General features: G+C 39.3%; 1 protein-coding gene across 3 annotated transcripts in view; it reads left to right on the forward strand.

Moving 5' to 3' along the window:
- The window catches only part of ST3GAL6 (ST3 beta-galactoside alpha-2,3-sialyltransferase 6), a 221,127-nt gene extending 203,122 nt beyond the window's left edge, over positions 1 to 18,005 (forward strand). For all 3 annotated transcript variants that reach the window (XM_089682948.1, XM_089682949.1, XM_089682950.1), the window contains 3 exons: positions 4,013 to 4,150; positions 11,264 to 11,416; positions 14,975 to 18,005. In XM_089682948.1, coding sequence (XP_089539074.1) covers positions 4,013 to 4,150; positions 11,264 to 11,416; positions 14,975 to 15,055 — 372 coding nt within the window. In that variant the 3' untranslated portion in view covers positions 15,056 to 18,005. The remainder of the gene's footprint in view (positions 1 to 4,012; positions 4,151 to 11,263; positions 11,417 to 14,974) is intronic.
- The last annotated feature ends 7,659 nt before the right edge of the window (positions 18,006 to 25,664 follow it).

A 25,664-nucleotide genomic window follows, 5' to 3' on the forward strand; every position in this document is an offset into this window, starting at 1 on the left:
CTGTTCTGGGGACAAGCCAAAATTTGTGATTTTTTTTTTTGCTTTCACTTTTGATGACAACAGTGAGCAATGCAAATCGAGAGGTTGAATCTCCCCAGCAGGGACACAGACAGCAATAAAAACATGGCAGGGGTTCTAATCCCTTTGCACTCTTATTTAAAAAAAAAAAGTTTTGCCTTTTACTTGTACTGCATGCTCAGTAAATTATTAAATCAGCTGCTGAAAGTGCTTAATAAAGCAAAAAAAGTTTTATATCACTTTAATCTCAAATTCTTGACCCTAAGCCAAACTATAAGTTTACCCTTAGTTTAGATAACTTGAAAAATTGAATCCTTAACAGAACTGTCGTGCTAGTAATTACTTTTTGCATCAAAAAATCAGCACCAAACTTAGCAGTCTAATGCCAAAAAGTATTTGGTGGTGAATAAAACGTTTGGTCTGCACCTTGATGTCTGTTCTGTTCTTAAATCAGTCCGTCTTTGAGCAGGCATACTGGTTCCACTGTCTGCTGTACAATTTAGTTACTAGGGGAAGAATCTAAAATGATGGCATGAAAGTATGACAGAGCAATCAGATGTGTAAAATGTCTACCCCCCTGGCCTGTGGCACTAGAAACTATGCACTGTATGTTTTCAAGTAGACCACAAGAACTCATAATCCATCAACTATGAATACGCATGAAAGTTTCCCATAATCATAAACCATTGTTTTAGAGCAATTTGACATTGAATAAGGATTGCATATCACATGCTGAAATGTTGCCCCCTTCCTCAGCACCCTTCCCAAGGCTCTGTACATGTTCAATGTGTGTTGATATTCAAAGTGGCACATTTGCCTGTGCCTGTATAGAAATGCTGTTGGTTTCCATATGCAAATATGAGCACATTTAGTAGTTTTTCTGAAACCACTTGTTCCATATGAAACTGGCATTATGTGCCTTAGCAGTTTTAACCTGTATAGACCGTGAGAATTGCTCTTTTTGTAATATGAATTAAATTTGAATGTCAAAACCACTACAAGGCTTTCCCAATGTAAATTTGATATTTTGTTGTCTGCCTGAGACGGGTCCCCTTCTGCTCCATTCTTCATCTGTACTTTTCTTCTTCTGTCCGTTCCCCTCAAAGTTTTTTCTCATGGTCTATGTTTGGGGGTTACAATGCCTGGCTCACACACTCATTCTTGTCAGAACAATATATATATATATATATATATCTCTGCAGCTGCCACTTGTGACCTGTGAAAACTGTTTAAAGTGATACTAAACCCTCTATATATGTATTTTTATTCTTAAAAAATAACAAACATGTCATACTTTCATGCTCTGTGCAGTAGTTTGGCACAGGGCAGCCCCGATCCTCCTTTTCTCGGGTCTCCCACCAGCAATTCTTGCTCCTCCCCCCCATGAGCAGTGCCCCATAGCAAGCCGCTTGCTATGGAGGCACTGGTACATGCGCGTCCCCAAGCCATAAGGACACAGCAGAGCGGGACAAGGCCACCCCCCCCTTTCCCTTTTCACAGGCTGTGATTGATAGTGGGAGCAAGTGTCTCCTGCTGCTTAGTCTCAGCCAGCGAGGTGGGAGAGACCCAGGAAAGTTGAGTCTCCTGTGCACATTGCTGTACGGGGATCGGTCTCCGGTATTAGCAGGGGCTTCGGGGGGGGATGTTGAGCTGCATGCTGAAGGTTTTTTACCTTTGTGCATACAATGCCTTTAGAACCACTTTAAGGGCAATTAAATTAATAACAAACATGCCATACTTATCTGCTCTGTGCAATTGTTTTGTATGGATCAGCCCTGATCCCCCTCTTCTCAGGTCCCCCACCAGCACTCCTGACCCCTGCCTCCACATCAAGCAGCTTGCTATGGGGGTACCCAAGCAGGCTCATCCCCAAACTTCTTCTCTGTCTCAGCAAATGAGGAGGGAGAGTCCCCAGGGAGGCGAGACTTTCATGCACAATGCTGGATCATGATGGGACTCGGGTAAGTATTGGGGGGGCTGCTGCACACAGGTTTTTTTTTCCTTCATGCATGGATTGCATGAACGTTTAAAAAAAATTAGCCTTTACAGCCACTTTAATAATGCTTTATTCTTAAAGAAAAAAAACTTGATATTTTGTAAAATATGTTGCAGTAATTTCATGGTGGTGTACAAAATCAGTACAAAAGTTACATTGGGTTTGAACTCAGAAAGTAAAGAAATGAGCAGAGACAATGACACTTATGACAGTCACGCTTGCACGGTATTGTCCCTGAATTGGTACACATGCACAACCTTTTGGTCCCCATGCATATGCATTGCAGGGGTTGAGATAAAAGTAATATGTTGGCAACATTTTGGACATGCACAGCAGTGCCAGTAGATACCATTCTCTCATCACTACTGTAACGACATGCACTTCTCACATCACCGTGGCACTGACCCACACACACTAATTTCATGTTTGTCTCTTTTATTGCACAGAATGCTTTTGCTAAAAATTTTCAGTTACTCTGTAAAAGAGATCCCATGTATTGGATTTTTTTTATTCTTCTTTCCAGCATTGATAAATGTCTCCTTACATTATTTAGGAATGCATGAGCTTCAGAGTAATGACCTTTTAGATAATCTACACTCTGAGAACATATTGTTCTGTCCTATGCTGATAACAGTACAGTGCCTTCAGTTTTATTCAGAGCAGCAGCAAATTAGAGGTTCCAGAAACCATTTACTTTGTCAGAGATATGTATGGACAGAGATTCTTTATCATCAGTCTCTAAAGCTCCCACACATCCAGGCCAGGACAATTCTATTCTGTCAGGAGATGACCGAAGGATAACTGTAGGAACTCTCTCCACATATTTACACATACTGTATATGAACTATAACACTTTTGAATGACCCCATTCAAATCATTTACATAGTAAAATCACATCAGCACACCTAACAAATGCAGCGTGTAGGACTCACAACACTATTTACTGGGAACAGACTCTGGACATACAGTAATATTTTAAGCATCTTGCCTGTACTGTAAAATGAAGTAATATTAGGAATTTGAAGTAATATTAGGAATTTGGTTAAAATGAATACCAGATTTTTTTTTTTACATGCATCTTATTCTGGGGCTGCAGCAATTGTGTTTGACAGAGTCAGCACAAGTACATTAATTTCTCATTGTTGTATTTCAGTTGTTGTTTCTTTCATGCAGTGTAGCTGGCTGTAATGAATATTGGATCTATCATATTGTGTGCCTCCATGCCGTTTGCCTCTTGCCATGGCAATGTAGGAAGGACAGGCCGTAAAATACTGAAATGAGGCAGATTCAGTTGGTCAGAAGTTTAGAACATTTTGCTGTGGGTGACATAGAAAACTTCAGCAACCTGTGCACTTCACTTAATTGTTAAGGAAGATTTAAAGGATAAGCTCACCTTTAAAAAATTAATGATAATATTAGATGCACTTTTTTCTGCAGGTAAAAAATGTTTTTATAATTTTTTTTGTAGTAGCCTGTAAAGCATTGCACCAGCAAACAGCAGATCGCAGGTGCTCACTATCACCATGTAGTTCATTGAGAACTACAAGTCATCAGCTGCAAAGGCTGTTGGTACTTTTAGTTCATTCATTCACAGAACTCTGTGAATGAATGACACGGCTGTGTGGGCAGAGCAGCGCTTGGCCGAGGTGTTTTCAAATTGTGACAGCGGGTATGGGGAGAAGATGCCCGTCGTGCTATCATAATTAGACGGTGGATTGGGGATAGGCTGCAGGAGCGGTAACATTACATGTCCCACCCTAAAGATGCGTGGAACATGTAATATGTTCCTAAAGGTTAATGTATCTATTAATAACATGCTTGCAAAATATCATTGGACCGTCAGGGAAGACACCATTCTCACCTAGCATGTATTTTTCACCAGCACCACAATGCACTTTATGTCCTTTATTCTCCTAAGACTATCTGTACTGTTTGTATAATTTTGTATATGTACTGTTTTTGTATCTTTGCTGTCATACTGTAATTTTGTACTCGCAGAACACATATGGGTTTTGGAGGAAGCCTGCAATGAACTTGATGTATAATCCTCCTCAACTGAGAGTCCTCAACCCTTTCATCCTTCGCCAGGTTTCGCAGAATCTACTGAATTTTCCTGCCAACTTTCCAAAGACAGAAGTAAGCTTTGTGGTTGGTTCTTCTATAGATGTAAAAGGGTAACATAGTGTTTCCTGGTATTTTGTTGTCTGCTGTGTAATGTCTGTTTTTTGTTGCAAATGTGAAAAAAAAAATAGGGATAGAAAAAAAACTAAACAGTTTTTTTTCAGTTTTTCATCTTTAGAGACATTGGGTTTAACATCTCCCTGAATTCCTTTAGCATTGAAGCTTCCTGAGCTGAGGAAACAGCTGTATACTTCAGGGGATGGTCCGATGTACACTGGTAGTCTTGCTGTTGCAGAATGTATGTCATAAAAGTACTTTGCCTGTGACAAAGCACAAGTTTATGGGAATGGATTAGGAATTGTAGACAGATACAGTACTTCTCAGTTTCCGTGTACCCCATCAGCAACAGTTGGACAAGGGTTTTAAAGGTTGGCTTGTTTCCAGTGCTTGTAGCTTTGGTGCCCGATAAATAAATCCAGAAATATTCCTGCCATTATATTTCCCAGAGTCAGCATAAAGAAAGAAATGGGGCGTTACCTGATCAGAGTTACCTGCATATTTTTCCCCAATTGGTCTTACTTCACATTGCCAGAAGCTTTTAAAGAAGAAGACTGGGAGTTGAGCTCAGTATATATTGTCTAGGGTGCACGAGTTAAAGCTGATATCTGATCAAGGACCCTTCTCCAAAAAACTTTACCCCCACCCTCTTCTACTGTGGCTAATCCTTACATAGAATAAATCTAATTTCCCAAAATACTTGCTTGAATTCAGTGAGATGGGTTTAGAGTCTTCTGGACTGCAGAGCTGGAGGGCCCTGCTTTGGGACCTACATCGCTGCCTGGACACTTTCCACTGCCTGTCCATCAGTGGGATTCTAACAGGTCATGAAGGCTGCAGTGAAGGCATAATAACATCAGGATGAGGGTGACAACAAGACCAGCTGACAGCTGTTAACCCACTAATCATTTCCCCCTGGAAGAGATTCCCTGTAGGTCTTTTTTTAAATGTATACATTTTCTTACTGCTTCAATTAAACCTTCAAAACCATATATATTATCTGAAAGCAGGGGACCAATAGACCAAAATGTTGGATGCAATTTTTTTGTTTTATTGCATACAAACACAATAACATTGACAATTTTTGTAAAATATCAAAGATAAGATTGTGAAATATGTCAAGTCTCAAAACTGCATGCTCCCAACAGGCATAAACCACGATACCAAAAAGTGTCAATAGGTACTTATATAGCTCAATTTAAAATGAAAGTGGTTATAAAGGCAGAAGGTTTTTTACCTTAATGCATTCTACTGTTACCTAAGATAACAAAACTTTCTCCATGCAGCTCCCTCCCCCCTTATACTTACCTGAGCCCAATCTCAATCCAGCGATGTGCATGAAAGCAAAGACTATGTCTGCTCTCTTCCGACTCATTGGCTCAGAGACAACAGCATTGGCTCCGACTTCTGTCAATCTCAGCAAGTGCAGAGGGGCAGAGCTAATGGACACAAGAGTGGACTTAGGAGTAAGCACACACAAGTGCCCCCATAGTAAGTTGCTTGCCATGGGAGAGCACTCGCCAGGTAGGTGCGCCGGTGGGGGGACCCAAGAAGAGGAGGATCGGGGCTGCTCTGTGCAAAACCATTGTATATTAGGTTTATTTAAAAAAAAAAAAAAAAACACAAACATTTTTTACCTGTAGATTTCATTTAACTGTAAATAATGGCCCTAGAATTCTTTTTAGCATGCGTGGTAGTACTTAAGAAGTGTTATGTAGGTGTCATTTATATCTGTGCTTGAGTTCGAATGTCTGTTTTTTTTTTTTTTTTGCTTTGTTTTTTTCTTAATAAGTTTGTAATTGGGAGGGCGGAGGGGAGGGACTGTTTTGGGGTGGTACGGCCCTGCATGACCTTAAACGGACCTTCAGGTTGTTTTATAGGTTTTGCTCGTCACTTTGTCTTTTTTTTATTTTTTTATTTTTTTTTTGTGATGTATCTTTTTTTACGCCTCTTATAAAATTAATGAACAAACTTAAAAAAAAAAAGTTTGCAATTATACTTTAATTTTTTTAGACACGTCTTTTAGACCCAATGATGTCATCACTGAGTTTTTCTGCTTTTCAGTGGGGTGCAGGCAAATCATGGCTATTTTAAAAAAGCATTACTACACCCTGCCTCAGTACCTCTTCAAAATGCCTTGATGACTGCATTTCAGTCTGAAAGAATGGGTGTTACTAGGCATGTTGTATTTTCATACAAACTGTCCTAGGCAATGCCCACATGTGATGCTAAGCCTCCATGATTGACAGAGCTGAAATTAATAAAAAAGTTGGGCCTGGGACAGTCAAGCAGGGGAGGAAAGGGCTATATGATGCCAGACATCCTCCAGTCAGGAAATGGGACAAACTGTATTGGACTTGCAGCAGCTTCTAATGCACACTATAAGAAGTTCATAGTGTTCAGTGAAATCGAGGCAAACCATTTTTAGGCGAGGAGATCAGTTTGCACCAATGTGCAAATTGAAGGTAAGGCTGGAGTTCAGCTTTAACTGTATAGCTATTTTAAAGGTGCTGGCAAGCCCCTATGCAACAGTATATATGAAGTGATAGGTGCTTTTTATGGAGACATCAGGGGTCTAATGATGTCTCTGTAAAGAGTATGTGTCACTCCATATATGCAAAAAATGTCTGCTGTACACGCAGTCTAAATAGATCAGGGAGAAAATGTCCTTGATTTTTTGTTTACTGGCTAGAACTGTCTGGTTTCTGGCAGCTTTAACGACTCGCCTACTGGGCACTTTTATCCCCTTCCTGCCTAGGCCAGTTTTCAGCTTTCAGTGCTGTCGTACTTGGAATGACAATTGAACGGTCATACAACACTGTACACATGTGACATTATAATTTTGTTTCCCACAAATAGAGCTTTCTTTTGGTGGTATTTAACCATTAGCCGCCCGGCCTATAGCCGTTTGGCGGCCGCAAAAATGCTGTAGCTTTCCGGGTGCACGTCATTTGGCGTGCTCCCGCACATTTGCAGTTCGCGCGGTTGCAGAGCCGCGCAGCGGCGCGATCTGTCACCGGCCGTGTACCTCGGACACGGCCGATGACAGATCTGAGTACCGGCCCCCGTTGCCGGTACCATGTGACCTGCTGTGACCAATCACAGCAGGTCACATGACAGTTGTATACAATGGATGGCTTCATTCATGCCATCTATTGTATACTAGTGCCTAGCTGTGAATGGTCACAGCAGGTCACATGCACATGTCATGTGATTAGCTGTGGCCAAATCACAGCTAAGCACAAAAAAAAAAAAAAACCCTGAATGAATCGATTTCGGTAAATGCTTGCTTATAGCAATGTAATTCTTTGCTATAAGCAAATTGTGTAAAAAAAAAATACTGATCACTTCCCCAAAGTAGTACAATGTTACTATGGTAACATTGTACTACTTTGGTCATAGTAAAATATGAAAAAAAAATCTTAATTTTTTTAAAAAAATTAATAAAAAATTAATAATAAAAAACTACAAAAAAAAATATATATATATAATTTTTTTTCATACTGTCACCAGTCAGTGTCCCTGTTCACGCCATGCCAGTTATATGATGATGCTGTACTGCACTGGTGACAGTATGTAAAAAAAAAAAAATAGTAAAAATAATTTTTTTATTTTTTCATTTTCCGAAAAATTATGACAAAAAAAATACAACTTCAAAAAACTCGCCATGCCTCTTATGAAGTACGTCGGACTGTCTACTCTGCAAAAAGGGGTCATTTGGGGATATCTGTACTATTCTGACATTCTTGGACCTCAAGAAATTAGATTGGCCGTCAGTACTTCAGGATTGATCAATCTTCGGATCTATACCATAGTTTGTGAACTCTATAACTTTCCTACAAACTAAATAATACATCCTAATTTGGGTTATTTTCACCAAAGACATGTAGCAGAATACATCTCGGCCTAAATTTATGAAGAACACTTATTTATTTGTGAACTTTTATAACAGAAACAAAGAAAAACGTGTTTTTTTTCAAAATTTGTGGTCTTTTTTTGTTAATTTAGCAAAAAATAAAAACCCCAGCGGTGATTAAATACCACGAAAAGAAAGCTCTAGTTGTGTGAAGAAAATGATAAAATTTTAGTTTGGGTACAATGTTGTATGACCGCGCAATTGTAATTCAAAGTGTGAGAGCGCTGAAACGTGAAAAATGGCCTGGGCAGGAAGGGGGAAAATTGCCCGGTATGAAATGGTTAATCATCACTGGGGCACAGCTGATTACATGATAAAAGGCTGCTGTGATTCGCCATTTACTGCGTCATGAGATCAGCTGTGTTCAAAGAACACAGAGAGTGCCAGTGCACGGAGCATGGTTCTGGGAGAACGTCAAATGACGCTGTCATTCAGCTATAGCGCAGTCAACAAGTGGTTAAACCCAGAAATATGTAAACAAACTATTTTTTGTAAGCAAACAATGCTATTGCAGCTGCAAATTTGTTTTTCTTAATATATATAATTATATAGCCTGTTACTGCAGTAAAGAGGTTAATACATGAAAAGGTATTCTAAGAGTACTGTGGAATAGCTAAAGCAACAACACCGTTATCAGAGCTTCCTTTACAGCCCCGTTAGTCTAATTGAAACCTAGGACTATGCAATTTGATAAGGGATAATTAATTACCACTTTCTTCAGTGATACAATGCTGTACATGTGAAAAGGAGACTAGAGATCCACCTAGTGACTGGATAGACTACTAAATAATATGAATATGCAACTTCCAATATTTACCTGACTAAAAAAGAAATATATATATTTGTTGATTATTTTTCTTTTTAATTGGAACTCCAGGAAGTGTGCAGAGGGGCTATGTCTGCATTGCTAGGTTAACTGCGTGTTTAGGTCTGGGGGCATGGAAAAGTAGATTTACTTACCTGATCTCTGCTCCTCCACGCTGCTAGACTGGTCCCTGCAGCATCTCTCCCCCATGCCCAAGCGGTTTAGGCGGTTTTCATTTAAAACATTTTATGGAATGCTGTATTAAAGATTAAAAAAAGCCTAAGAATTCAGTGGATTTTTAGTGAATGGAACCTTTTGTGTTTTATCTGTGCACAGGCCTGTGTAGTAAATATAGGGTATTATTAACAAAACAAATAAAATGAGTATATAAATATGGAAAAGTAATCTTTGTGCCATGAAAAGGTTTTTATTAATTGTATCCTTTTCAGATAACATGCAGTAGTCCATTGTTCTCTAGCTGTGATGTTCAGCTTAGCAGTCCTTGGCAGAGGCTGGAAGGACAAGTTGGCACATGTACTTCTCCGCTGGCTGCCTGCTGTTCTTAATGTAGACAGTAATGGTAGTGACTTATTATGCTTACCTCTTTGTGTTCAGGAAACAATTGTACATCATTTACACTCAACGGGTTAAAGAAAAATAATTTTCCTTACGTTAAACATGCCCTTATGATTGTTAAAGTAATTCTAAAGTTTTGTTCTTTTAAATAACAAACGTCATTCTTACCTGCTTTGTGCAGTGGTTTTGCTCAGAGCAGCCCAGATCCTCCTCTTCTTGGGTCTCCCACCAGCACTCCTAGCCCTTCCCTCCTGTCGGGTGCCCCCACAGAGCTGCAGCTCGGCCCCGCCCCCTCCCTCTCCTGATTGGCTCACTGGCTGTGATTGACAGCAGCAGGAGCCAGTGGCTGCCACCACTGCCTCAGCGGATCAGGAGTGAAAGTCCCCGGAGAACCGAGGCTCTCGTGGAGGCTCTCGCTGGATCGGGATGGCGCTCAGGTTAAGAGTCTGGGGGAGCTGCTACACAGAGGGTTTTTTTTACCTTCATGCATAGAATGCATGAAGGTAAAAACCCTGAGCCTTTAGAGCCACTTTAATATAATAATGGTTTATATATATATTTTTCACTCCCACAATTACCTTTTAGCATATTTATTAGCACAATAGAGGTAAACGAGGGAGAGCAATGAAGAGGGAATTAAAGTAGTAGTAAAGTTACACTTTTTTTTTTTGTTATACTTACCTACTTTGTGCAATGGTGTTTGCCTGAACAGTTTTCCAACTTTGACATGTGTAAGTAAAACTGTACATATCATTGCAACTACATAGTCTAAGTGGATTATACTGCGGTTTTTTTTCTGGACAAATTGAGCTTTCATTTGGTGATAAATGGTAATGTTTTTGTTGTTGTTTTTGTAGTATCAAAGGGAAGGGAAACTAGCCCAAAATATTAAAAAAAACAATTTATAATACCATAACCCACTGCCAAAGAACAACCCAAAATAAATTCTTCTCCTGACAATAGCAGCGATATTACTTGTGTACCTCCCTCTTAGATTGTAAGCTCCAAGGAGCAAGGCCCTCCTATCCCTCTTGTGTTGAACTGTATTGTTGCTGTATTGTCTCCCGTTATATTGTAAAGCTCTGAGCAAACTGTTGGCGCTATATAAATCCTGTATAATAATAATATATTATTTGTTGTTTGTCCACGTAGTAAGGCCTAGAAACAACACTGGGCATTCTGCTTTTTTTTAACTTGGCTAATACACACTGACATTGATATGAATTTAAAAAGTTCTTTTACCTTATCTAAAATTCACTGACTCTGACCATTGACCCTGACCCTAATCCTGAGCTAGTTCAAACAATGATCTACCTATTTTATCTTTATTTTTTTGCATTTTCTCCTCTGGCAAGGAGGTATTTTTCTCTCAATTCCATCTGCCACAGGAGTGGGCTGTATAGTGATTGATCACTGTGATAGCCTATCAGAGGCTTTCACAGCGATCTACTGATCGGGAACCAGGCCCGAAACTCAGGGTGCTTTCAGCTCAAACTAACATATGTGCAGCCTCAAGGAAGGAGACCTACTTCAGTGAGGCCGCATATATGTGTACAGGCAGGGGCAAAGGGTTAAACAGGATGTATGTGGATATAAACAATACAAACAGTATGGTGCAGCGTCATTACTGCAGTAAGAGAGAGCCTGGCTAAGCTTACCTAACCCAACTTGGAACTGATAACTTGTTGCATTTAAGTGTTGGATAATGCTGCCACCTGCTGGTGTCATCTAATATGGATTGTGCTTTTATTTTTCCTCCCTTAATGTTTTCTAGAAACCAAAACATCCCACCACTGGAATCATCGCCATCACATTGGCATTCCATATATGTAATGAAGTCCATATAGCAGGATTTAAATACAACTTAACATCTTTAAATAGTTCACTTCACTATTATGGAAATGAAACAATGTCTGCAATGGCTCAGGTAAGAACTGCAGTCTATAATTCATTAGTCCTGTAAGCTGTTCAGTATCATTTTTCTGTCATTTGTGTCTCACTTTTTATGTGGCATTTACATTTCTTTTAGTTTTTTTTAGTTTTTAATCATAGGTGAGGTATTTGGAGGAACAGCTTTTGTCTATTTCAAACTGTTATTCAGATAGCTTTCACTTTACTGTCTACCATCTGCCTCCCTGACAAGTTATATACACTTCTATAACAGCACTGTATATCTCTAAATATAACCTAGCATAGTTCTTATGCACTCAGGATCTTCATTCTGTGGCATTGGGCAGCCACATGATGTGACTCCTGCTCATGCTTGTTTGAGTTATATTATCCTGGCACCCAGCTACACGCATACGCCAAGTCTCTTCTACCAAAAGTACTACTTTCTAGAATTTTTTAAAAATTTTATCTTTACTTTAAGATCCACATTTATAGACATTAAAATAAATGTTTATATATATATATACACACACACACACACACACACACCGGGTAAAATAAGTATTGGGCACGTTACCATTTTTCTAGGTAAATGTATATCTTAAGGTACTATTGACATGAAATTTTCACCGCGTTAGTAAAACCAAAACAAATAAGTTCAGAAATTAAGTTATACGTAATAAAATAGAATGACACAGGGAAAAAGTATTGAACACACTAACTGAAATTTATTTAATACTTTGTACAAAATCCTTTGTTGGTAATGATAGCTTCAAAATGCCTCCTGTATGGAGAAACTAGTCGCATGCATTGCTTCTTCCACAAAAACAGTCTTCAAATCTTGAAGGTTCTGTGGACCTCTTCTATGAACTCTTTCCATAGATTTTCTGTTGTATTCAAGTCAGGTGATTGGCTGGACTATTGTAGCAGCTTTATCTTCTTTCTTTGAAACCAGTTGAGAGTTTCCTTGGCTTTGTGATCATTTTCTTGCTGAAATGTCCACCCTCATTTCATCTTCATCATCCTGGTAGATGGAAGCAGATTTTTATCAAGAATGTCTTGGTACATTTTTCTATTCATCCTTCCTTCAGTGACATGAAATTTGCCAGTACTGTATGCTGAAAAACAGCCCCACACCATGATGTTCCACCTCCAGACTTCACTGTTGGTATGGTGTTTTTGGGGTGATGTGCAGTGCCATATGACCTCCAAACAAGGCTTGTCTAAATGTTGTGTAGCAAACTTTTTACAAGCTTCAACATACTTTTTCTTCAGCAAAGTAGTCTTGTGTGGTGAACGTGCATACAGGCCATGATGGTTGAATGCATTACTTATTGTTTTCTTTAAAACAATTGTACCTGCTAATTCCAGGTCTTTATGAAGCTCTCCACAAGTGGTCCTTGGCTCTTGCATAGCTCTTGTGATAGGTTTAGAAATCCTTCTGTAACTAATGCCATCAGTATGTTTTGCAACAATAAGGTTGTGAAGGTCTTGAGAGAGCTCTTTGCTTTTACCCACTATGAGATGTTTCTTGTGTGACACCTAGGTAATGAGACACCTTTTTATAGGGCATCAGTTGAGACTGAAACAGCTGATATTAATTTGCACTGTCAAGGGGCAAGATTGCTTTCTAATTACAGATAGATTTCAGCTGGTGTCTTGGCTGTTCATGCCTTTTTGCACCTCCCTTTCTTCATGTGTTCAATACTTTTTTTCCCTGTATCATTCCATTTTATTACACATAACTTAATTTCTGAACTTATCATTTCAATAGCATCTTTAGAAATATATTTACCGAGAAAAATGGTGACATTTTCAGTACTTTTTTTTTACCTGATGTGTATGTGTACACATATATATATATATATATACACACATATATACTTGCTCACCAATATATTAAAGTTTAAAAAAACAAAAAAAAAATCAATCATTCTTTATTCATTTACACATTGCAGGGATTCTTTGCACATGCGTCCTAGTAACCTGTAACAAATTTTCCAGATTCTTAAGCTGACTGTATATGGCTCAAATGTTGGTTACTTCCTGCTGAATCCGCTCAATTTTGAGCAGTGAACCCTGCAAACACCACCCAGCTTGATAAGCTGATCAAAAATTGACTGAGCTAGATGGGAAATAGTCTGTCAAACAGTGACTGCGTCTTATCAGCTGCAGTCATCCTTTGGGTGCTCAGGTAGCCACGGTTATGGCTGCCTAAATACAACAGCTGGCAGTGGAGATTCATCAATGACATTTGGGACAGGGGGGAGGGAAGCCTTCTTTTTTTCCCTTCTTTGAGGTCTATTGAGCATTTATTTCTCCAGATCAATCTAAATGCAACCAAAACCAGCATAAAGCAATTTCTTGAGCAACTGAAAAAGAAATCTTCTTGAGTTCATCAAAGAAAGTACTAATTTGCGTTTTGCTTGCTGTAAATCTGTGATCAAATCTAGTATTGTATATAGCTTTGCAATGCACTGATGTGCATTTTTATGCATCTATGTGCATTGCGTAAAAATACAGACATGCTGAATTTTTATACTATACATAGTAATGCACTTATATGGTGTGAAGAGGGCACATAGAAAACATTTTGTTTTCTTGGTATTCTTTCAATGAGTCTGCATTTAACAACGCAGCTTGATGCACCTGGTGTATACCAGCCCTAAACATTTTACACCAAACTCCATGTAGATTTTCTGAAATGCAAGAGAGATGGGATTTCTGAAATACTTTGCGTTCACGTACAAACGTTAGCTTTCTGGCATTTAGAAAACTAGATGGTTTCAGACTAAAAGATATTTAATTTTTAAATTGACATGTTACAAACCAAAACCTCTGAGAAAAAAATGTGTAAGCAGATGTACATGCCTCTCTAAAGTGCATTCGTTTTAAAGGACACCCTCACTGATCAATGGGCAAGCATAGGAGGGGGCCAAGTTAAATTTTTTACAGGGAAAAAAAAATCAAGATTTGTGTAAAAATGAATCCAATCATCCTGTATACAAGGATCTATTGATCATTTTGAGGTGCAGCCTTCACTTAAAGTAACCTCTGCTTGTGCTCCATTTAAAGGCATAGTTGACCTTTACCAAAATCTGTCTAGCTGGAAACAGGCTGCGCAGCTTTGACCAAAATTGAATAATGCCCTTACTGTAGGTATAGGCCATTTATGTACCTCATGGAGCTTGACCTGAAAACTCCCAGGACATTGCTAAGAGAGGCCCAGCTATTACTGTTCACCTTCACAAAAACAGGAGTGAGCTCTTTCTCTGATTCAGACCTCACTTATGCTTTCTCATAACATACCTAGATGGTCTTCACCTATAGCAAGGGCAATATTCAACTTTGGGCAGAGCTGCACAGTTTATTTTTCCTCCTAGGCAGGTAGGTTTTTTTGGAATAGGTGAACTAACCCTTTAAGTTTCCTATGTTTGTGTTTGGTTAAGTTTAATGATGCTGAAAAAGGCTTTTGTAGAAATTGGTAAATATATGGTAATAACATCACAGGGGTGGTGTCCCTTTACAGTGAAGCGTAGACACAAGTGTGTTTTACTTCGTATTTAACATCTGTTGTCTTTTCTTCTCCTGACAGAATGAATATCACAATATCTCAGCAGAACAGATGCTTCTTAGAGACCTTATTGAACACAAAACTGTTACAAACTTGACGTAAACCAAGGAGAATCATGGGAGTTTACAGCTGCCAAAAATAAATTCCTAATGTACAGTATTCATATTTTTATATATATATATGGATTTTTTTTAAAACCATGGAAGTATTTTGCCTTCGTTTAAAAGTATTGTGTTGACCCTGGAGGACCTCTGCCCACTGGATCATTGGTCATCACTTGGCAAGTCCAAAGATTACATATGTGCCTCTGTTGTAAAGAGAAACCTTGGACTATGTTGGGTGAATTAAGTGAATGTGGAGTACTGTCCATCGGCGTGACAGCTTTTGGGGGCCACCCTGCAAGATATTTTGATTAGACTGATAGACTATAAAGCACAAAGAGATGCAGTGTGTTCTTATGTAAATATATAAAGTGTCCTTTTTTGTGTAATGTGATCATTGTTAATTATTCTGTTTTGATCTAATTGTGTTGAGGCGTTTTTCTTTATAAAGGTCTATCTAATATTGACCCTTTGTATTAAATAGGTAAGTTTTCAAGCTCTTATAGTTCATGGAACAAACCAGGTGGCCAACAGATCTTCAGCCATAGCTGCTCACATCTCACTGTGGGATTTGATAAATTACATGTGAAGAATTGTAGGTTTTCTTGTACTTGTGTGCACAGTTTGTGTTGCCTTTGTTTTACTGCACTTTTATTATGTTCCTTGTGTTCATACATTTACTTTGTGATGCATACCTAAAGTTTAACTAAAAGACAATTTTTTTTATAAAAGATGTGAAGTCCTAGTAGTAAGGGGTTCGAACCACTGCCAGGTTGTTAGTGCTGTGGAAGAGCTTCACTCTCTCCAACTGTCCTGACCACCAATGTCACCAAGAATAAACCTAACATTTTGAGTTGCCTCCAGAAAAGTAGAGGGGAAATCTTCCAATGGGGGCACTTGTTCTGGTGACAGCTGTCTGAGGATTTCTTCACATTAAAAAATATTCTCTTATTTCATGTGGAGACTACAGGATGGGAAATGAAGAAAATTTCCCCAATGAGACATAGATGGTAAATATCAAATTATGATCCTCCCCTACTTGATTCAAAATTAAGTTTTGATTTTAGATATACTTTAATCTACGCTCTAGAGTCCTATTTGACCATAGTATCTGCCTCACAATCATTGTATGGCTATGGGTGCGTAGTTACAGGGGAATGCCAGATTCTGTACAGGAAGCTTCCTTGTAAATAACACTGGGGTGTTCCCCTTTGGTTCAGGTCCTGGGAGATTTTGCACTGCAGTGTCACCTGCTGGATCAGTATGTCATTGCACTGCAAACTTGCAAATGGACCTAGCATCAGAATTAACTTTTACATGTTAAAGAGAAGGTCCTGTCTCCCCCCCCAAAAAAATAAAAAATCAGCTACGAATACTGTAGCTGCTGACTTTTAATATGAGAATACTTACCTCTAGAGTTCCAGCGATGTCCTCACCCGATCCGATTCTTCAACCGGCTTCAAGTGCAGGCGCCAGCATCTTGGGTAAGGGAAACTGGCAGTCAAGCCTTCCGGCTTCACATACGGTTTGCTACTGCACATGCATGAGCCGTGGAGGGACTAAACCTCCACTGCGATTTGAGGAGAAGTGGGAGCAGGTATCTGTTAAAATCAAGGTATAGTTGAATTGCTAATAACATTGACTGCAGCCTTGTGTTTTTGTTCACTTCCCTGGAGCTGCTACCTGCTCAGAATAACACCAACATCAGGAACCTGTGGGGGTGGATTCATCTTACAGCCTTTTTACAGGCTGAAAATCGGTCGGTTCAGCAGGAACCAGGTGATTTTCAGTCCGTATTTACAGCTGTCTTTTCGACAGAAGTTGGTAGTAAGACCAGCTTCTGTATAACGGGCATACTGGAAAACCAGTATCTGATCAGTGCTGGCAGCCAATGGCTACCAGTGCAGATCAGTGTACCCTGGCAGGATGTGGGGGAAATGAATCCCCCTGTCAGAATACAATAGCACAGTGGAGGGAGATTGCCACATTAACTTCACTTGTGTTAGTATGGTGATCTCTTGGGATTTATTTGTTCAACCCACTGGGTTGAACCAAAAAAAAAAACAAAACCCTTCTAGTGTGTATCCAGCATTAGGGAGTACTAGTTCTTACTGTTAAGCTGGCCATAGATGGATGTCTTTTTTTTTTTTTTTTTTTTTTGATCAGCCAGCTGGTCCCCCCAAGAATTCCTCCATCCACACATTCGAGATGGATGACAGAATCCTCTTTGCTGCACTATTGTATCCTGACAGCAGGGACTCCCCCCACCATCAGAACACACTGCTCAGCAGTGGTCAAAACGCAATTTTGCAACAAGCCCCTTTGAGAGCAGTCAGTACTTAAATCGACTGCTCTCAAAAAGGAACAGCCATAGATGGATCAAAATTTGTCCAGTTCCTGCTGAATTTTCTTTCCAGCTATGGCCAGCTTTAGTGCTTATTTCTTTGCATTTACTTTCATACTTCATGCTTACAGTTCAACCACTTCCTATCCTCTTATGGTTGAATACCTGCCATTTTATTTTCAATGGGACCCTCAGCAGTTAATTGGATTGGTGGCATACATTTGGAGAATTAGACTCTAGAGTGCAATTTTCTTTGCCAATTGAATTAATAATGAAAGAGGTCAGAAATGGTCGGAAAAGTAAATATATATGTTTCTATGTAATAATTCTTGTTGGTTACATTGCATGTTGCTGAATATCTTGATGAACTGGAGCAGAAGATTGTTTAGTTGTTTTATGATCATGCTTGTCTAGTGTTCTCAATGTGTACTTTAATTGAAAAGTACCTTGGTAAATAACCTGATTAATGGAAAGTGATACGATCAGTTTTTACTAGTGTATACAGACATTTGAAGTGCATTTACTATAAATTTACTATATGCTGGCATTGCTTTACTATGCATTCAACATTACACAAATTATAGAATAAAATCAGAGCTAAAAGTGACTTTTACTGTAGCTAATGGCTAAAGACCTCCAAACTTCATGTGGCCTTCAGATTAGCACAACAGTTCGTAGAGAGCTTCTTGAAATGGGTTTCAATGGCCGAGCAGCTGCATCGAAGCCTTACATCACCGGATGCAATGCAAAGAGCCAAATGCAGTGGTGTAAAGCACACCGCCACTGGACTCTAGAGCAGTGGAGACATGTTCTGTGGAGTGACGAATCACGTTTCTCTGTCTGGCAATACCAAGCATACCAAGATATTTTGGACGATTTCATACTCCCAACTTTGTGGGAACAGTTTGGGGATGGCCCCTTCCTGTTCCAACATGACTTTGCACCAGTGCACAAAGCAAGGACCATAAAGACATGGATGAGCGAGTTTGGGGTAGAGGAACTTAACTGGCCTGCAAAGAGTCCTGACCTCAACCCGATAAAACACCTTTGGGATGACTTAGCGCAAAGACTGCAAGCCAGGTCTCATCCTACATCAGTGCATAGCCTCACAAATGCATTTCTGGAAGAATGGTCAAACATTCCCATAGACACACTCCTAAACCTTGTGGACAGCCTTCCCAGTAGAGTTGAAGCTGTTATAGCTGCAAAGGGAGGGCCAACTCAATATTGAACCCTACGGACTAAGACTGGGATGCCATTAAAGTTCATGTGCGTGTAAAGGCAGGCATCCCAATACTTTTGGAAATATAGTGTATGTGAGAGGGCTGAAAAAATTATATGGTGATTTCCCATGGGGTTGATTTACTAAAACTGGAGAGTGCAAAATCTGCAGCTCTGCATAGAAACCAATCTGCTTCCAGTTTTTTTTTTGGTCAAAGCTTAATTAGAACAAGCTGAAGTTAGAAGCTGATTGGCTACCATGCACAGCTGCAACATATTTTGCACTCTCTAATTATAGTAAATCAACCTCAATTTGTTTGAAAAGTGAACTTGGCTCAGTCTGTCTACTAGAAGCCTGTGCTGTTGAGAGGAGTGTGGGCGCCCCAGTGCTGGAGACTCAGAGGAAAAAGAGATGATAGCAGCTACTTCCAATGAGGGGATTCTTATTGGAGAAGAGCTGTACTTTCGAGAGCTACATCATCCTGGAGAAGAAATGCACACTCCTATAGCACAGGAAGGCCCGGACTGGGACACAAGACTGACCTGTGAGCTCATCCAGTAACCCAGCATTCTCTTCAGGTCTACCACAGTTAAGAGCAGTCTGTGTTGATGGTGGCCTGGGAGAGAGCGGATAGCTCTAGGGTCACACAAGTGGGGCTGGGAAAGGATTCTAACAAGATTTGGGGTAAAGCCCGGGCTGAGACCTACATATGGTGGAAGCGTTACCTAGGGTAACCTTGAAGTAGGGCATTGGGGTTCTTCCTGGTAAGATCAAAAGATTATTGTATCTCACTGGAATGCTTACATTCACATTTTCAGTACTTGCCTTCATCTGAAAATCAAATCCAGGATGATGAGCAACCGATGGAAACAGAGTATAATCATGGAATCGATTGGATTGTTTAGACAGTGCCTGGGTGAACAGTGTATAGAGATGACTGTGAACTAGATTCTGTCTGCTCATAGTTCTGTTTGTAGGTTTCTTTTTCTTTGTAGTAGAAATTGGCTTATAGCGAAGAACAATCCTCTCCAATTCATGCTCCTTGGAGTTGGTGCAGGTCACACTCATACAAATGATTGTATATTTAACTTCAGATATTGATAGGGTGAGTGCAAGTGCATGAATAGCCAAAATGTTCTTTTTAGTTTTGGGTACAGTAGTGAGGGGGTAAAACACCTGTCGGTTTATTTTTATTTTTTGTCTTTATCGTTTTGGTTTTTGTGTTCAGTTGATAACATTTCTCTTAATGCCCTGTCCCAGAGATGCACGAGGTAAGGAGAGGAAATCTCTACAAGCTGAGAGGAATTCCCCTCTTAGCCCTCTTTCATATGTGTGCTAAAGGGGCTGTACAAACAGGTTGATCCACATTTTTATTGCCACTGCCCACCTAGAGCCTTACATGGCAGCCAGAGGTTGATCTGCTGTCTGTGAAAGAGCCCTTAGACAATTGTCGCCTTCCATATCTGAAGATTTCCTCTGTATTTCCATTCTCTGGACAGCTGTAACATTTTGGAATTTCTTTCAGTTTTTATCTCAGGGACCACTATAGACACCAGGACAAACAGGGAGCTATAGCTCCCTAGCAGGGACAAAAATAACAATAAATATAACAATAAAAAAATAACAATAAAAACAGAAGCTTTAACCCTTCCATACTTAATTGAAAACTAAGTCAAAAGGCTGGGGCATGGTATCCTGTAACCATATAAACATTAATAGATTTGTTAAAGTATCTACCAATCGAGAGATATTTCTAGACTAAAATATATTTGACACTGACATCCCAATGGTAGAGATGTTTCTCTGTACAGCTCAATTCAAAAATATCCAAAAATATAACCTTTGATCAAATATTGATGCACAATCATAATATGACAGACATTTAAAATCACTTAACGAATTCCTTGTAGAACATATAAATATAATGCACGTCTACTGTTTATTATTCATAATAGAAGTACAGTCATTTCCAAAAATATTGTCACCCCTGCATTTCTGTCAAATAATGCACCACTTCCCCCAGAAAATTGTTTCAGTTACAAATATTTAGGCATTCTCATGTTTATTTCTTTTGTATGTATTGGTATGACACAAAAAATGGAGAAACATAAAGCCAAATCAGACACATTTCACTCAAAACTGCAAACATGGACTGGACAAAATTATTGGCACCCTCAATTTAATAATTGGATAGCACACCCCTTAGAAATAATTGAAATCAATCACTTTCTGTAACCATCAATGAGTTTATTAAACCTGTCTCCTGGAATTTTGGACCACTCTTCTTTCGCAACTGCTCCAGGTATCTCAGATTGGAAGGGTTCCTTTCCCCATCTGCTGTTTTGAGATCTCTCAACAGGTGCTCTATGGGATTGAGATCTGGGCTCATTGCTGACCAGTTCAGTACTCTCCAGCACTTTGTCTGAAACCATTTTTGGATGCTTTTTGACGTATGCTTTGGGTCATTGTCCCATGACCTCTGACGGAGACTGTCAGGAAAGGACTCACCACTGGTGGTGCTGGGGCTCACCTGCTCTATGGGCTGCAGTACCAGTTCTTACCAGCGAGTGCTTTTCAGCAGCCAGGATCTCACCTCCTGCAATCAAGCCATCACCTGAGGCTGATTGCAGGAGGTGTATTTAAGCAGTAACTAGGCCTGCAATCAGTGCCTTGGAGTTTGTTTCCCATGAGCCCTTGTTGTCCAGTACCTGTATCCTGTCATCTACCTGCTTGATTCTCCTCGATTCTGACCACGATGGAACTCTGCCTGCACCGACCCAGCTCTCCTTTTTGACTATCCATTTGCCTACCCCTCTGTACCAGATCTGCGCGATTGTTCCTGACCTGGCCTGCCTGACCACTCTACCTCTCCAGCCCTGACTATGCCTGTATTTCTGAACATATAGATATTAGTTGAAGGTTTGGTTTTTGTTTTCACTGTGCGTTTTTGTATACTTGTGTAGCGCTTAATAAATTATATTATTACATCACTCCTGAAGCCTGCTATTCCCTGTGTCAGTCCACACATCTCTGGTCATATCCAAATCCTTGACAGAGACCCACCTTTCTGACACTGAGCCCTACATTGCACCCCAGAACTATTTGGTAGTCTTCAGATTTCATAATGCCATGCACATGGTCAAGGCATTCAATGCCAGAAGCAGCAAAGCAAGCCCAAAACATCAGTGAACCTCCACCATGTTTGACTGTATTCTTTTCTTTAAAGGCCTCATTTCTTTTTCTGAAAACAGTAGAATGATGGGCTTTACCAAAAAGCTGTCATTTTGTTTCATCTGTCCACAACACATTCTCACAAAAGGATTTTTGCTTCCTCAGCTAAGTTTTATCAAACTCCAATCTGGCTTTTTTGTGTTTCTGTGTCAGCAGTAGGGTCCTCCTGTGCTTCCTACCATAGTGTCCCTTTTCATTTAGAGGGTGATGTATAGTGCGATCTAACACAGTTGTACCCTCTACCTGAAGGTCATCTTGAATTTGTCTGGAAGTTGCTCGAGGTTCTTTAGCCACCATTCAGACACTTTTTTCTTTCAATCTTTGATCAAATTTTGCTCTTTTGTCCATGTCCAGGGAGATTAGCTACAGTGCCATGGGCTGTAAACGTCTTGACAATGTTGCACAGTGGACACGGGAACATTAAGATTTCTGGAGATGGACTTGTAACCTTGAGATTGCCTGTGCATTTTCACAATGTTTGTTCTCAAATCCTCAGACAATTCTTTACTGCTGTTTATCATGCTCCATGTGGCACACAGAGGCACATAACAGAAAGTTTGTAAAAAAGGAGTCAGTTTTTCACCATTTTAACTGGTTGCCTGTGTGATTTCTATATTGTCAGCACCTGTTAATTGATACAGGTGAGTTTAATTACAAATTACTGGAGCATCACAAACTTGGAATGCAATTATTTCTTACAATTTTAAGAAAGTGCCAATAATTTTGTCCAGTCCATTTTTGGGGTTTTGCATAAAATGTGTCAGATTTGGCTTTTTGTCTCTATACTCTTTTGTGCCATACCAATAAAAACAAAAGAAATAAATATGAGAATGCCTAAACATTTGTAATTGCAACAATTTTATGGGCGAAGTGGTGCATTATCTGACAGAAATGCAGGGGTGCCAATATTTTTGGCCATGACTGTATATGCCATACATTTATTCAACTTCAGCTTGTTCAATTGACAATAAAACCTGGAAGCTAAATGGTTTCTATGCAGAGCTGCACCAGACGTTGCACTCTTCAGTTTTAGTAAATCTCCCCCTTTGTCTATTTCAAGCTGATCCAAGTAAGGTTCAAACACAAACAGCCATGCTAAACCCAATGCTAGAAACGGGGGGAGCAAAAATGTGCAGATAAATCCAAGGTTGTCTGGCTGTAGCAGCTTGTATATAGTATTGGTATAACTGATTTGACAACATAAATTTGATATCTAGATGCCATCATCAAGTATGGGAGTAAATAATCTTTCATAAATAAGGCCACCTGCAAATTTTTTATTTTGTACCTGCCATATTGTAGTTATATAATGCCTATTGCAGGTTATTCAATGTAAAGGTAAACAGAATGAATGTTCTCAAAGGCACCTGTGAATAGGATGCTAGACCACAGCTTGGTATCTCATATCTGCTGCCCTTATTTGATAAAAGTCCAAAGTAAAAGCTCTCAATACGAGGATGTGAATAGTCTTACGAGAAAAAGCTCCAAGAACTTTATGTACAGGGTCTTAAACTGTAAGCAATAAAGCAGTTGTGTACTTACTAGATATGTTAAACAGTTGCAAATCCTCGGCATTGTCTCTAAGGTATCGCAAATCTAATAGTACATGCCGTACACTACAGTCCCAAACTCACCCACATATATAGTTTGTCACCCCCATAAATCCTCTTATAAGATGACATGTACTGTCCCCCTGTTACCTTATTTGGTGGAGCCAGTCAAACTATTTTGCTGCAAGTAATATTGTAATAATGGTAACTTGATGAAAAGATCACCAGATCATATACATATAAATGATTTACAAAGTAACTTGGGGAAACATCAAAATGCATGTAGTAGAAGTGCAATATCAGTCAGATATACATGCCTTGTAGGGAGTGTTTTCAATGCCTGTCATATTATGTTTGTGCATTGATGTGTTTGTATTTATCATATTGATAGATGATTATATTTCTGGATGTTTTTGAAATGAGAAGATTATATTAAGAAACCCAGATAAGTATCTTCAACTTTCTGATGTCAGGTGTCCGATATGAATACAGTATAAACACACAGAGGCCTATTTATGCACCAAAGAAAAGAAAGTTCACAACAGAGAGCCTGCCTCCAGCAACCAGTCAGGTTATAGCTATTTTATCTATAAAAAAAAGAAGGAATTGGCCTGCTCTGTTCTCCAATTTTGTGAATCATTTTGTTTTCTTAAATGTTCTCGATTTTGGCCTTTTTTATGTTTTTAAAGTGATTGTAAACCTTCACCTTGTAAAACAACCCATTCACTTTAACATTTTAAATGAAAGGCAAAACATTTGTGTATAGATTTATTTAAAAAAAATTATATACACTTTTTTCCTTTTTTTTTTTTATTTTTATATATAAAAGATCACATTTCCTTTGTTCTTGGCTGCAAGAGCTAGGTTGGAGAAACAGCAGTACACTGATCTTTCTAGTGAATGGCTGTGTGGGTATGGGTGTCAGCAGAAATCTGATCATTGGAGGAGAGCAGGCTGGGTTCCCTGCACAGCTAGAGAACTGACCACATTGTGCTCTCCTGCTTAGCGTGGTCAGTTTTTAATAGGAACGCAGAGGAACTTGCAGGAACACCAGGGATTTCACACAAAGGAAGCAGTACAAAGAGAACAGGATCCTTTTTTTCACAAAAGTACATGGTACCGCAGGCACATATCAGGAATATGAAATGTTCAGTTTACATAATCTTTAAGATATATTTTCCACAGCTTTTACATAGAGGACATACTCTGCTTCCTACACCTCAAGGAAAATAGACATTCTTTCAAGGACAGTGAGGCACACATTTTTGAAAAGGAGAAATAATAGTTCACAAAAGTACATGAAAGAGGCTAACTACTGTACATCAAACTGGAGCAACTATCATTTTTACATCTCTGTTCCCATGTTTACAATAAGAATTCACACCTTCAGTTATGTAACCTGGAAGATTAATGTGTTCTAGACCCCAGGGCACCAAGGGATAGTATTATGCTATTAGAACAGGGTTGTGCCACAAACTTTCTCTCATTCTTCTTGAACAGTCAACATCTGCCTGTACTCATTCTTTGAGGATTGGATTAAAGTGCCTGTGTTACCAATGGGGCTGTAAGTGATAGGGTGTTTTGAACTGTAAACTGAATCTGATGTAAATAAATTGTAGTGAACATAAAAGCAGCAACAAAAGAACAGTGCATAGAAAGCTCCATTCCAGTTTCCTTTTAGCTTGCCTTCTGCTTCCCCTCTGCTTTTTATAGTCTCCTGATGTTATAAGGTTACAATGCAAATGTGGGTGCTTCATCCTTTTGTGAAGTGTTTCGTGCCAGAACAACTTGTTACCAGACCCAACCCTTGCCAAATTTGGGGAATGATTAATGCTATGCTAATACCGGCTTTCAGAATGTTGGTACTTCCACTGAGCTTTCTTCGACCGTAACTACACAGAACTGAGGAGGACAGGTCAACTAGAAAAAAAAAGTGTGGCATCAGAGGGTGCCCCATACACAGCTAAAAGCACTTAAAAGGTGTGCTTAAAAATGAAATTATTCCCTAAGGAAAGTATTCAGTTTTTATGGTCAGACTGCAACCAACAAATGCTATACAACAGCAGGACAGGGGTGCCGAAGGCAAAACATATCTTCTGGTTGTTGGGATCACAAATTTGGACCTGTTTGTTTTTGTTTTTGCAAGATGTTCTAGGGGCAGTTTAGCTAATCAAAATCTGACAGTTTTGTGACACAACAAAATCCATCACCAGTATGGTGCTCAGCATGTATGCAGTCAGCAGTGGGTTTTTCTTAGAAGGTC

Source organism: Staurois parvus, unplaced genomic scaffold (assembly GCF_062004578.1).
Source record: "Staurois parvus isolate SC_StPar_1 unplaced genomic scaffold, SC_StPar_1.0 ptg000299l, whole genome shotgun sequence".
In the NCBI taxonomy this organism is placed as follows: Eukaryota; Metazoa; Chordata; class Amphibia; order Anura; family Ranidae; genus Staurois; species Staurois parvus.